The sequence below is a fragment of the Staurois parvus genome, unplaced genomic scaffold (genome assembly GCF_062004578.1).
Source record: "Staurois parvus isolate SC_StPar_1 unplaced genomic scaffold, SC_StPar_1.0 ptg001252l, whole genome shotgun sequence".
NCBI classification, from domain to species: Eukaryota; Metazoa; Chordata; class Amphibia; order Anura; family Ranidae; genus Staurois; species Staurois parvus.
In genome coordinates, this window is record NW_028319048.1 from 1,479,269 (window position 1) to 1,493,671 (window position 14,403).

General features: G+C 43.7%; 1 protein-coding gene across 1 annotated transcript; it reads right to left on the minus strand.

The window, feature by feature from the left end:
• Nucleotides 1–1,046: 1,046 nt before the first annotated feature.
• Nucleotides 1,047–13,223, minus strand: LOC149437856 (uncharacterized). Its single transcript, XM_089660516.1, has 4 exons — nucleotides 12,875–13,223; nucleotides 12,134–12,257; nucleotides 9,348–9,421; nucleotides 1,047–3,666 (listed from the first exon to the last, which is right to left on the minus strand). Exons 1-4 carry the CDS (start codon nucleotides 13,188–13,190, stop codon nucleotides 3,140–3,142), a joined length of 1,041 nt encoding a protein of 346 aa, XP_089516642.1. The 5' UTR covers nucleotides 13,191–13,223; the 3' UTR covers nucleotides 1,047–3,139.
• Between the last annotated feature and the right edge of the window lie 1,180 nt (nucleotides 13,224–14,403).

A 14,403-nucleotide genomic window follows, 5' to 3' on the forward strand; every position in this document is an offset into this window, starting at 1 on the left:
GTTTTGGCCCCGTGACTGGCCAAATGAGTGAAGTGTGCGGTGATTCTAAGATCGACGGCACTCATCTGCATGTCATACTGACTGACAGTATTATTTCTCTTCCCCAGCAGACTCCAAGGGCATTTAAATTAAAGGTACAGTGTTCTGCACTAATATTAAGTCTCTCTGAAGCCTAGAAACACCCTTTTTTAAGTTAAATTCACAGCGAATATATTCGACTCGAATCAAATATTTTCCACGAATTCGCCGAATCAGTCGAATCGAATTTTTGAATACTTCGCTCATCTCTAGATGTGACTGCTGACAGAAGCAGCCGGATGAATTGTGAAGTGTTTCGGGAATATTATTGGCTCATATTCAGCCAAATGCTTCACAACTCATTGGACGCTTCACAGTGCAGATGGACAATGACCCAAAGCAGACTGCAAAAGCAACCAAAGAGTTTAAGGGAAAGAAGTGGAATGTTCTGCAATGGCCAAGTCCATCACCTGACCTGAATCCGATTGAGCATTTCACTTGCTGAAGACAAAACTGAAGGGAAAATGCCCCAAGAACAAGCAGGAACTGAAGACAGTTGCAGTAGAGGCCTGGCAGAGCATCACCAGGGATGACACCCAGCGTCTGGTGATGTCTATGCGTTCCAGACTTCAGGCTGTCATTGACTGCAAAGGATTTGCAACCAAGTATTAAAAAGTGAAAGTTTTATTTATGATTATTATTCTGTCCCATTACTTTTGGCCTCTTAACAAGTGGGAGGCACGTATGCAAACTGTTGTAATTCCTACACCGTTCACCTGATTTGGATGTAAATATCCTCAAATTAAAGCTGACAGTCTGCAGTTAAAGCACATCTTGTTCATTTCATTTCAAATCCATTGTGGTGGTGTATAGAGCCACAAATATTAGAATTGTGTCCATGTCCCAATATTTATGGACCTGACTATGTAAAAATCTAATTTTGTGGCAAAAAAATGACTTAAACCCGAGAACATTATATATATTCTGAAACGTGAGGCCCTGTAGAATAAAAAGCTGATATTTGCATGTTTTTATGTCACATGATACTTGCACAATTGTTTATTAAACGCAAAGTTTCAGGAAAAATATAATAAAATTAATTTTAGTGGAAAAATATTACAATACCCATTGTTGGTTAAATTATAAAAGATGAGGTTGCATCAAGTAAATAGATACCAAACAAGCCATATGTTAGGATTGCCCAAAAATCCCCATAGGTGACGCTTTAAAAGCCTTTACAGTTCATCAGTTTAGAGGTAACAAGGAACTTTTGTATTAGAATGATTGTTCTCACGCTGATGTTCGCGGTGATATGTCGCGGTGATATGTCGCAGTGATATGTCACACGTGTGATGTCGAGATGTTGAGACACCCATTAAGGGAGGAGAAGAGAAGATTAAAAGAAAATCATCCTTGCTGCATTTATTTATCAGTGCAAGATTTAAAGGACAAGATCACCTTGGAACGTGATACATGTTCCACCCTACAAATGGATGTAACATGTTCCCATTGCTGCAGCCATGGCCCCCCAACTCCCCCCCCCTCCCCCCCGACAAATAATACAGGGAGAAGTACAGGGAGAAGTCCCTGTGCTATCTGTCAGATTTGAAAACAGTGCGGTTGTGCGGGGCTCCACCCACATGGACTTGTCATAAAGTCACAGACTTCCCTGAATGAATGAACTGCAAGTCCCAGCAGTCTTAGCGGCTGTGTTCTTGTAGTTCTCAATGAACTATCATTGCGCTGTGCAGCACTGTGGTAATTCATTGAAGCTTCCTGTCAGAATATCTGCTTGACCGTACATCCCGTATACCCCATACATCCCGTACATCCCGTACACCCCATACATCTCGTACATCCCGTACATCCCTTACATCCCGTAAATCTCATGAACCCCATACATCTCGTACATCCTGTACATCCCGTACACCCCGTACATCCCTTACATCCCGTACACCCCGTACATCCCTTACATCCCGTACATCTCATACACCCCATACATCTCATACATTCCGTACATCCTGTACATCCCGTACACCCTGTACATCCCATACACCCTGTACACCCCAAACACCCCATACATCCCGTACATCCCGTACACCCTATACACCCCGTACATCCCATACATCCCGTACATCCCGTACATCCTGTACACCCCATACATCCCGTACACCCCGTACATCCCATACACCCTGTACACCCCATACATCCCATACATCCCGTACATCCCGTACACCCTGTACACCCCATACATCCCATACATCCCATACATCCTGTACACACCATACATCCCGTACACCCCGTACATCCCGTACATCCCATACATCCCATACATCTTATACATCCCGTACACCCCGTACATTCCTTTACACACCGTACACCTCGTACACCCTGCAGTTCCTGTACATCCCATACATCCTGTACACCCCGTACACCCCATAAATCCTGTACACCCCGTACATCCTGTACATCCCCTACATCCCGTACTCCCCGTACATCCCCGTATACCCCATACATCCCATATATCCTGTACACCACATACATCCCGTACACCCTGTACATACTGTACACTCCGTACATCCCCTACGGCAAGCAGATATTCTGACACGTCTACAGGAGACCTGCATGGCCTACTGATCGCTGGTGCAATGCTTTCTAGGCTCCTGCAGCAAAATAATAAATGCACACTTTTCTTACCTGCAAAAAATGTAAATGTATTATTTTTGTCCAAAAGGTGAACTTATCCTATAGAAGGGTTGGGGTTGTTTTTAGGGTTAGTGGCTGGGTTATATTTAAAGTGCTAATTGCCTTCTTTTTAGATTTTTAGGGGGGGGTTTGTTTAGTTTTAAAGTGGAGAAGGAAAAGTTGACACTTTCATAAGTCATGAAAAAGCCTTTTTACACCCTTACAAACTGCAAAAAAAGACGACCTTATAGTCACCTTCCACATTGACAAATACAAATTTCAGCCAAGTACAATTTCCCAGTCTTCTCTCTTGATGTGGTCAGTTTCGTTGCAGTCCATACAGCACAGAGTTTTTACACAAATACATACAGAAATCAGAGCTGTAGATCAGTACCGGTCACTCATTGCGTGTCTTGTGTCATCAGCCTGAAGACATTCATTGTACTTTGCAATTATTGTTTTTAGTTTTCTTCTGTTGCTTTGACTTAAACTGTTCTTCAAATTTCTTGTGATCTTCCATCCTCAGATCTTTGAAGTGCTTTTTCATCTTCCTCATCTCCTCTTCCAATTCCCTCCTGTCCTCTTGTCTTTGGTTTTCTGATCTTAACTTTATATGTTCCATTTCCTGGACCAGGAGGTTCTGTTCACCTTGTGCCTTCTTTTCCACCTCTCCCTGATGGTTACTCATCTCCCGATCAAAGATAAATTTTAGAACAAACTGCTTGCGGTCCTTAAATTCCTGCACCGGATCTCCCACCTGCTCCACTTTGAACCGAACCTCTTTGATGATTTCATGGAAAATCCTGAGCACGTCTTCGTGCCTCGCTCTGGTTTTGAGGTGATCTTCGGGAGTATAGTTTTCAAGGGCAAAAACCCTGTCCACACCCATGTCCTGAAATTTCCTCTCGATTCTCGTCATTCCCCCATGTGTCTTATGTGTCTGGACAACGAAAGGGAAAATTCCTGTGTAAACAAGCATAACATTTCTCGTCAATGATATTTCCACCAATCACTTGACAAACACAACCTTGCAAGCCATCTTAGTGGATATGTGGTCAGGATTTTACTGGAGCTTCTAAATGCTGTGTCTTTATGACGGCTAGGTAGGGCTTATTTTCAGCGGGAACGCAGGGGAACGCAGCAGCACTTCCAGCACCAAATGTACGTAATGGCAAGGGGTACTGGCGTGTGCTGCAGGGTCTACTGAATCTGGCTGCAGGGGGATCTATTGTTGTTGGAGGGGATCTATATCTGCTGGGGTGTCTGTTGCTGTTGGGGGTCTATTATTACTGGGGGTGAGTCTTATTTTTCTGGGGGGGTCAGTTGTTGCTGGGAGGGATCAACTGTTCAGAGAGAGGTCTATTGATGCTGGCTGCAGGGAGCTCTGTTGTTGCTGGGGGGGGGGGGATTTTGTTGTGGGCGGTCCACTGTTGCTGGTGGATCTATTGTTGCTATTGGGGGTTTATGTTACTGCTTTTCTTTATCATTAACAAATTCCATACAATTTACTTGGCACCACAAAGTGACATTTGATTCTGTATTCTTTCAAAGGAATGGTACTGGGAGGTGGGTAGAGGGTGGAATCATGGACTGGTGCTCGGATATGGGCAGAGGCGGGGACGAGGGGTGATTCAGAAAGGGAGTGTTCCTACACCTACAACTATTCTCTGAGAAAAAAAAGCCCTGATGCTATGACTGATATGACTCGTGTTCTATAAAGTGAATGAGGAGAACTTTACTTCTCATTTATTGTCCTTAGGACACATTCATTTTATAGAGTCGGCCTTAAGCATCGCCCTAATTGTACTAGAGGTCTATTGGCAGGTGTAGTTCATCCTCCAATCTGTAGGTGATGCTGTATTGCTGAGCAGTGGGAGTGGAGGCTTGGAGGAACAATGTTCCTCTGCAGATTCTGTAGGGGTCACCAGGGAAGCAGTGGATGATTAGACACTGCAACACTGAGTGACCTTTTTCAGCCATCTTTAGTATGGGCAGTGGCAACATATATTACTGTTCTGCTGCACTTGGCTACAATATGGAGAGGAACCCTGCTTATTAGGGACTGTGAACTATCTTAGGAAGAGGTTCACTTTGTGGAGGTAGAGATTCGAGACACCACTTTATGCTTTGCAAACACCGATCTCAGAAATGACTGCATAGGACCAGTACAGCTTCCTCATGAGCAACTTGTGTGGCCACTCTCCCAGTCAGCCACCCCTCTTACAGATGCCGCCCCAGTAATGTAGGCCATGGCTGTGTGATATCTGTGGTGCTGATGGACCCATTATTAGGAACACCTGTTCAATTACTTGGTAATCACATGGCAGCAACTCATTGCATTTATCTATCTAGACATGGTGAAGATGACTTGCTGAAGTTCAAACCGATCATCAGAATGGGGAAGAAAGGGGCTTTAAGTGACTTTGAACGTGGCGTGGTTGTTGGTGCCAGATGGACTGGTCTGAGTGTTTCAAAGACTGATTTACTGGGATTTTTACGTACAACCATCTCCAGGGTTTACAAAGAATGGTCCAAAAAAGAGGAAATATCCAGTGAGTGGCAGTTGTGTGGAGGAAAATGCCTTGTTGATGTCAGAGGTCAGAAGAGAATGAGCAGACTGGTTACAGATGAAAGAAAGACACCAGTAACTCAAATGACAACTCGTTCCAACCAAGCAGGGGTGGACTGACCATTTGGAAACTTGGGCACTGCCTGAGGGCCCGGGATCAGTAGGGTGCCCCATGAGATGCCCCTGGTACCTTTTTCATAGGCTTTTTTGAGTTTGGGCAAGGACACAGGGGCCCCATGATCTCCTATTGCCCGGGGGCCCCATGAGTTGTCAGTCAACCAAGGTATGCAGAATACCATCTCTGAACGCACAACATGTCCAACCTTGAAGCAAATGGGCTACAGCAGCAGAAAACCACACCGGGTGTTGCTCCTGTTAGCTACGAACAAGAAACAGAGGCTGCAATTCACACAGGCTCACCAAAATAGCATGGGTGGTGACAGGCCCTCTTTATGGATAGATCAGGGGTCTGTTAGACCCCAGATCTCTCTTCTGGCTTCCAATACAGCAGATCAGATATCAGTCCCATCGGCTGCTTCACTGGCCTGTGACAGGCCAGTAAACATAGAACCGAATGCGGAAGTGACAAAATCCTTTCTGAATCCGGTTTCTGATTTCAAAGAGAAGTAGAAATCACATCAGTTACTCTTGCTTTGTTTGGTCAACAGTAAGCTTTCAGTTGTAGAGGTCCTGGGCTCCCTGATGGGATGGGAAAGCCAGGGGAATGTGCCCCCCCCCTCCTCCCGCTATTGCCTGTGGAAGTAATTGAGTGGCTGTATAGCCACTCAAATCACTTCTACACAAAAGGGCATCACCGACTGGAAATTGTAATACTAGGATGATGCCTGTAGCTGTAGGCATCATCCTGGTACAACCACTTAAACCCAACGATATCACATGAAGGCCACCCAGCGTTAAGAGGGTGATGAAGATGTGGATGTTACTTTAATGATCCATGATGTGCTGGCCATGTATGCTTTGATGTATCATGTCACCGGTCTCCAGCTGGGAGTTGTCAGAGCTGGGAGTTGTCAGAGCTGGGAGTTGTCAGAGCACCCGCTTACTTCTGGCCATTTTCCAGGAATATGTATGATGGGAATATTACACGTGGTTGAATGGTGGCCTCGCATATCAATGTGATCATACAATGTCCATTGTGACTTAACTTATCAATCTGAGTAAGGCCTCATGTACACATGAACTCCCCTAGACGTTTAGCTCTCCTGGCAGCAGAAAACCACTAACACGATAATGTTTAGCCCCGTTTACCCACGTTTAGCGCTTAGACATTTTTTCATTTGATTGGCCAAATTTTTTTCCATGTACATGAATAAACAGCCAAGCGCTGGACTCTGCTAACATTTAGACATGTTTAACTGCATTTACACTTGTTTTTGCCGCGTTTAGCGGTTTTTGGCAAAAATGTTCCTCTCCTGAATGTGATTCCTCAGCATTGAGGAGAAGAATGTTTAACTGCTCCTCATCTCTGGTAAAAGCCTAGGTGGCCATGGACACGGACACTCACCAGCCACTTTATTAGGTTCACCTTGCTTGTGCCAAGAAATCTCCCCCACACCATTCCACCACTACCACCAGCCTGAATCATTGATACAAGGCCAAAATGTTTGCTTACGCCAAATTCTGATCCTACCATCTGAATGTCACAGCGACCAGTCTGCCCATTCTCCTCTGACCTCTGACATCTGACAAGGCATTTTCCTCACTCACTGGATATTTTCTTTTTTTTTGGACCATTCTCTGTAAACCCTAGAGATTGATGGGTTGTGCATAACAATCCCAGTAGATCAGCAGTTTTTGAAATGCTCAGACCAGCCCATCTGGCACCAACAACCACGCCACGTTCAAAATCACTTAAATCCCCTTTTGTTCCCCATTCTGATGCTTGGTTTGAACTTCAACAAGTCGTCTTCACCACGCCTAGATGCCTAAATGCATTGAGTTGCTGCCATGTGATTGGCTGATTAGCAGTTTGTGTTACCAAGTAATTGGTGGACCTAATAAAGTGGCCAGTGAGTGTATGTCTGTCCAACTAAATGAGTTAGCAAGCTGCAGAGAATAATGGATCATTACGTATTATATCAAGGAAATATGTGGGGTAGATATTCAAGGGGACCCACTGAAATGCCTATTCTACTATTCTGAGCCCATGGCGGAAATAAAGAGGAATAAAGTATTGTACCATTTAATCAGTGCAGCAAAGGGTTTGATAACAAAATTTTGGTTAGTGGCAGAGGTTCCGAGGGTGGTGGATTGGATAGAGAGTGGAAGGCATTTTCAGAATGGAAGAACTGAGAAGTTTAGAAGAGGATAAGATGGGAATATTTAATAGAATATGGAGTGTTTAGTTAAATTTTAAAACCGCAGAATCTTATACAGAACTAATTAAAGTAAAGGAGGTAGCCTAAGAAATCACAATGAGATTGGTCGGAATAACAAGTTATGGAGAAATGGATACAGATAGAGAAAGAGAAGACGTATTTATTCATTTAGGCCAGACAAGACAAAAGTATATTTTGGAAGATGGAATGTTTTAATGTTGTTTGTTTAAGTATGAAATAAAAAGTTATAAAAAAATGGATCATTACAATGTATGGGGCGCTACAGAAAGAAATACAGTATGATGAAAAGAAGAGACACCCTTCATTAAAACACATTGGAATGTCTGGACAATGCCGACTCTTCTGCTCTCCATTGGCAGTGAGCCTGCTTTCCTCTACTGTTTTTGTTTTGGCATTCAATGGGATTAATTCATTAACCTCCTTGGCGGTATTCCCGAGTGTAGCTCGGGGTAGAATTTCTATACCAAGAACGGTAACCCCGAGCTACACTCGGGCTTACCATGCAGCGTTCTCTGGGGGTCCCTGCAGCACTTACCTTGTCCTTCGCTCCCACGATGGGAGCGAAGCGTCCCCGTCCATCTCCTCTGGCGGATGCCGGCATCCGGCTTCCATGTTCCGGTCCCTGTGACGTCGGAACGTTTCGGGCTGCGGAACCGGCGGGAAATTTGAAATTTTTAAAAAATGACATTTTTGCTGTCATTGCTTTTTCACTGCATTTCACATACATTTTGTCCCGAGTGCTTTGTCCGGCGCCCTGCCTGCATTTTGTCTGTTCTTTCTGCCTGGAAACTTAGAAAAGTCCATGGCGGCCAAAAAGCGTCCCTTTACGTCAAAAGCGGTTTTAGAACAGCGATAGTAAATCAGAACCACTTGCAGAATTGAGTGATAATGATTTGTGGGGAAATTCGTCATCAGACACTGAAAACGATTTTGTGACTTTGCTCAGCGATGTGCGAATTTGCCTCTGTATTTCAAATTTCAGTGTTTTTGGTTTGATTATATTATTGAATTCAATTTATTATTATTATATTATTATTTTTTACGATTATTTATTAAATTATAATTTATGGTTTTGTGTTTCAAATTTTATCATCCCCGGGATGTTTACTAGACTCTTGTCCGGACAGATTTCAGTGAGTTATTCCTAAAAATTACAGCCTACAATAAAAAACTACATATTTCCATGCAAAAAAATGTACCGCTTTCAGCACAAAAAATCGGAAAGAATCATACCGTCAGGGAGGTTAATGGAGCAGATTTTCACTTTGCAAAGTGAATGGTGATTTATTAGTAAACAACCCAGACATCTGCATGGCAATGACAAAAATTAAAAAGAATGTCTCTCTTCTTGCACATGTTTGAAATGTTCCAATAAAAACAGCCTCACCTTATTAGTTAAGATTTTGTTTTGTTTTTAGACTACAATGTAATATACCTCAATACTGTACTGTATTCCATGTGCCCACAGTCTGTGTATGAAATGTGGACAGGAAAATATGTCTGTGTCTGCAACTGTCAGCATCACAATTAAAATATTCATTGGAATGCATTGCCGAGGACCTTGAACAAGAAGATGTATAACATAGGCTCACAAAATCACCATCAGATAAAAATCTAAATCGGCTTGTTGGATATTTTCGAACAGTCCAAGTTCTAATCAATCACAGAATGATCCGCAACCCACCACATAATGGGTCAGGAATTGAAATGTGTACCTGTCATCTTCTTGGCTGTGTCCAGTAATTGCTTTAAATCTTCATAATACTCTTCATGGAGCCCTCTCTTTATGCTGAGTACAAAACAAAGACCACATATTTATTGAGATGTAAATGATTACTACAGCTGAAATATTTCATGTCCATCCTCATTCCCTACCAGGGGCGGACTGACCATTTGGAAACTCGGGCACTGCCCGAGGGCCCGGGGTCAGTAGGTGGCCCATTGAGATGCCCCTGGTACCTTTTTCATAGGCTTTTTTGAGTTTGGGCAAGGACACAGGGGCCCCATGATCCCCTATTGCCCGGTGGCCCCATGAGTTGTCAGTCCACCCCTGTTCCCTACATTGGCAGACATTAAATGTGTATCTCTGGGTGAAGCCTTTTTTCTTAGTTTTAGATGGAGTGGGGGAAGGACTAGACCTTCTGTCAAGTTTTTATTGCTGTCTGTGGGCTTGCTGGGGAAATGTATTGCACTGGTGACCAGAATCACTGAGACAGAATAGGGGGACAATCCAACATTTCAAAGTTGAACCAAGAATAAGAATTGAAGGAAAAATTTCCAATAAGGACGCCTCTTTGGGAGACACTTACCTAAGAATGGGATTTTCCTCACTTTGGGAGGTTTCCTCCAACTTCCAATTAACCCTTTGAGGACCAAGGGACGTATTTGTCCCATGTTTTTAATTGCCTGTATCATCTGATTAAGAACTTAAAATACTTTTTTTTTTGGTTTGAGTCAAAATATTAGTTATTATCAACAAATGGATCTAGCTTTTTGCCAATTATTTCATGAAATGGCTTAGTTGCAACAACTGAAGTGTACGAACTTTAAAAACAAACAATTGATTCCAAATTGTCCTCAAAGGACAAAATCTCTGGGTCAGGAAATGAAAGGACATTTCCCCCATGGTACACAGACAGCACAAAATAAACTGGCGGGGGTTTTAGCCATTCCTTACTCATATTACTAAGAGGAGAAGGTTTTGTCTTTACATACATTTTACATTTTAAATGTTCTCATTGGTCATAGAATAGAATCTCCTCCCCACACACAGAGGTGGATCCATTCTTGCTTTCCCTGTAGATTGATTCCTGAGTATAGTCATACCCCGTGGCCACATAGTCTATGAAAAGGGTTTAAACAATACAAAATCCAGACTGCCAGCCTGAGCAGAATGACTCTTCAGGCAATGCCTCATAAATATCAGTGAGATGCTTCATGCAGATTGGTACATTAGACCCCCAGTATGGCACTACAGTTTTGCAGCACATTTACCAATATCAGGAGAGATGATGCGTCACACTCCAAGTCCGATGAGGTGTCATACCAGATGTCCACACAGAACACCTGCCCTACCCTCCAAAAACTGCTTTCAGCTGGCTAAGAAACCTCATCCCTGTACTATCAGTGACCAGGCAATGTCACCTGGTCTGATGAATTCCATTGGTTTTATACAATGGTAGACCCTTACATACTTACCAGTATTATGGTCCCAACTAACTGTCCACGCTTTGTGCACCCACCTTCCCAATGGGCACAAACAGTCCACTTTCCCAATGGGCACAAACAAATCACTTTGTGGGTTGGTCCCTCTCAGACTCTGCCTTTTGCAGTGAACATTCATTAAGCTCACTTAATGGGTTTATCTTTCCCAGACCCCCACCTTCAAATACACATAGGCCACCCTCTGATCCCCATAATTAATGACTTTTGGAATTACTGTGCAAGTGTGGTAGCCCAAATAAGGCTGATGTTGTGAGATGGCCTAGGACCTGGGATGGGATATGGGGTGAGCAGGAGGGTGGCTGCCCTGGGCACTGTGGTATCATGAGAGGTGGGGGAGCACCACAAGAAGATTGGGGGGAGGGAATTTGGGGGGCAACAGGAGAGGATAATTGTTCTAGGAGGGGAAATAAAGGGAGCTGTGCTAGGAGTGGTGATTTGGGGGGGGGGGGGTTTGTTTTGGGAGGGGGATGGAGGAAGAGGATTTCAGGAGGGGGGACTTGGGGGGTCATGCTATAAAAGTAATATGGTGGGGGGGGGATTTGTTAGGGGAAATATGTTTCTGGGGGTTGGGAATTTGTGCTAGTGGGGATGATTGGGGGTATTTGTACCAGGAAGGGAAGTTTGGGTGGGGTTTGTGCTAGGATGGGGGTAGGGGAAGGGAAATTTGTGCTGGAATGCGGGGGGGGGGGGAGGGGGATTTGGAGTTGGGGGAGGATTTGTGCTTGGAGGGGAAATTTGAGATCTCGAGGATTTGTGCTAGGAAATGTCTTTTTTTTTTAAGGGGGGGGGGGGGTTGTTCTGGGGGCATATAAGAAGAGAAAGGATTTGAGCTGGGAAGGGGAATGGGGGAGAAGATTTGAGCTGAGAGGGGGGATTTCAGCAGGTGTATTTATAATGGGAGGAGGAGGAATTTATCCTGGGGGTGAGCATGCAGGTTAGTGCTTGATTTGTTTTGGGGGAAGGAGATTTTCGCTTACACATAATGCTCATATATTTGGCAAGTTCACCCTGGGCTCTAGATGTCCTTGTCCCGTCACTGCCTGGGACACAGCATAATTGGGATAGGGGACCAAGATGCATTACTATCCCAGCAAATCCAGGACGGTGGGTATCTACAGTATGTAAATGAGATTTCAAAAGAAGAAAACAGAATTTTCTAAAATACACATTTGTTTATGATACACAGAGCAGAGAGCAAGGTAGATGGCATTAGGGTTTACCATAATACACCAAGGTATTGTAATAAAGGATTGTACAAAGATTGTACAGCTTCTACCTGTAGAGGAAAACAGGGAAGATGAAGTCTGATTTCTGGATTTCAGTTTCAGAGTCCACAATTCTGTCTACAAGCCGAAAACCTCTGCTCCATTCTACTTCCTGATCCAAGGGCAGCAAATTGGCTGGAAAAGAAAGAGAAGGATAGGGGATATAGTCATTTCCAGCTCTGAAAGTGATGCTTTTTTTATGATGTAGATAGAGGGCCAGAGACAAAAGCCACTGCTGGGAAATTTCACCAACGTAAGAGTTTTGGAGACACAAACTACTGCAGGAAAATCTCACCTATCTGTCAGATCCAGGTTACAATGGATTTCCTTTATCCTACAATGGGTGAAGAAAACCAACCTAAAAGGGAATCTTTCATTCTCCTAAAGTTTCTTGTTTGATTCTCTCTCTCGATTTCTCCTACCCCAGCAGTTATTCCTGCATAGATGAATATCTTATATACAAGTAGCCATTGAAATGAGAATCACCAAATCTAAACATGAATGGAAGGCGTACAAATATGGAAGGAAAACCAAGTAACTTCAGTCACACCTTTTCTTCCGATACTTCAATTTTGGATCTTATAAAGTTACAGAAAATCCTTGTTCTTCATGTTTCATATAACTCTCCCGGTAATTCAGGGGTGCTGGGCTGTCACTAAGTTATAACTGATCTCTTAGATAGTAGACGTAGGTCTATGAAGTACCTACCACATTGTTTGTAGTAGGTCATTAGTAGAGTTTATGCCACTTACCAAGCTGAGCGAAGATTTCTCCAGTTTCATAGCTGTTCATAGTGCCACATCCCCGATTATCCACTAGAATGATGTCATCTGTGAGCTGGTAGGATATGCGTGCTTTGGTGTGTCCTTCGTCGGAGCTTTCTGCCCCGGCAATATTTACATAGTCCCCACCATCCAAGACGTACTTACAGCTGTTTATGAAGGATGATTTTCCATGGCCCAAAAATCCAAAAAGCTGAATGAGTATTCTTTTATACTTGTGGTTGGCTCTTTCAGAGCCGGAGAGCCTAAATCTCCAAATGATCTCTGTCAGTGCTTGGATATCCATGGCTGCTCGTGTTGGAGTTATCCACGCTCAGGAAGGTTCTCTGCATTATGACTTGATTTAGTCTCTTTGTTTCTGTTTTTCTGAACTCCTGTACTTGTTTATGACTATTATTAAGTCTTATCTTGAATTGTTTTGCTTTATGACCCTTATTAAACTCAAGAGCCTCTTATCAATTCTCTGCCTTATTTCCTTGTGTAAACTTAAAGAAACTACATCTGGCTTTGTTCAATAAATGAATGCAAATGTCTAGAATGATGATCACTGCAACATGATAACAAATTATATAAAACAAATGTTTTAAGAGATGCTCCGCCACATATCTGTCTGATCCCGGACCATTCCCCATTCTTGTTGACCTAGGTCCAATCCCCAATCTGGCTGAACCAGGTTCAGTCCCCATTTGTATGATCCAGGTCCTTTTCTGAACTGTCTGATCTAGGTCCCCTCTTGTCCTATTTAGGTCCAGTCCCTATCTGTCAGCTCCATGATACAATGTATTTCCCCATCCGTCTTACTCAGGTCCAGTCCCCATCTGTCAGATCCAGGGTATTTCCCCATCTGTCTTATTCAGGTCCAGTCCCCATCTGTTAGATCCAGGTTCTGTCCCCATCTGTCTTATTCAGGTCCAGTCCCCATCTGTCAGATCCAGCATATTTCCCCATCTGTCTTATTCAGGTCCAGTCCCCATCTGTTAGATTCAGGTTCTGTCCCCATCTGTTAGATCCAGGTTCTGTCCCCATCTGTCTTATTCAGGTCCAGTCCCCATCTGTCAGATCCAGGGTATTTCCTCATATGTCTTATTCAGGTCCAGTCCCCATCTGTCAGATCCAGGGTATTTACCCATCTGTATTATTCAGGTCCAGTCCCCATCTATCAGATCCAGCGTATTTCCCCATCTGTCTTATTCAGGTCCAGTCCCCATCTGTTAGATCCAGGTTCTGTCCCCATCTGTCTTATTCAGGTCCAGTCCCCATCTGTCAGATCCAGCATATTTCCCCATCTGTCTTATTCAGGTCCAGTCCCCATCTGTTAGATTCAGGTTCTGTCCCCATCTGTTAGATCCAGGTTCTGTCCCCATCTGTCTTATTCAGGTCCAGTCCCCATCTGTCAGATCCAGGGTATTTCCCCATCTGTCTTATTCAGGTCCAGTCCCCATCTGTCAGATCCAGGGTATTTCCTCATATGTCTTATTCAGGTCCAGTCCCCATCTGTC

Coding starts and splice junctions, on each gene's coding strand:
- LOC149437856 (XM_089660516.1), bottom strand. CDS start 13,190: ATGGATATCCAAGCACTGACAGAGATCATTTGGAGATTTAGGCTCTCC. Junction 12,258..12,874: donor AGAAATCTTCGCTCAGCTTG/GTAAGTGGCATA, acceptor TTTCTTTTCCAG/CCAATTTGCTGCCCTTGGAT. Junction 3,667..9,347: donor CACAGCCAAGAAGATGACAG/GTACACATTTCA, acceptor TTGTTTACACAG/GAATTTTCCCTTTCGTTGTC.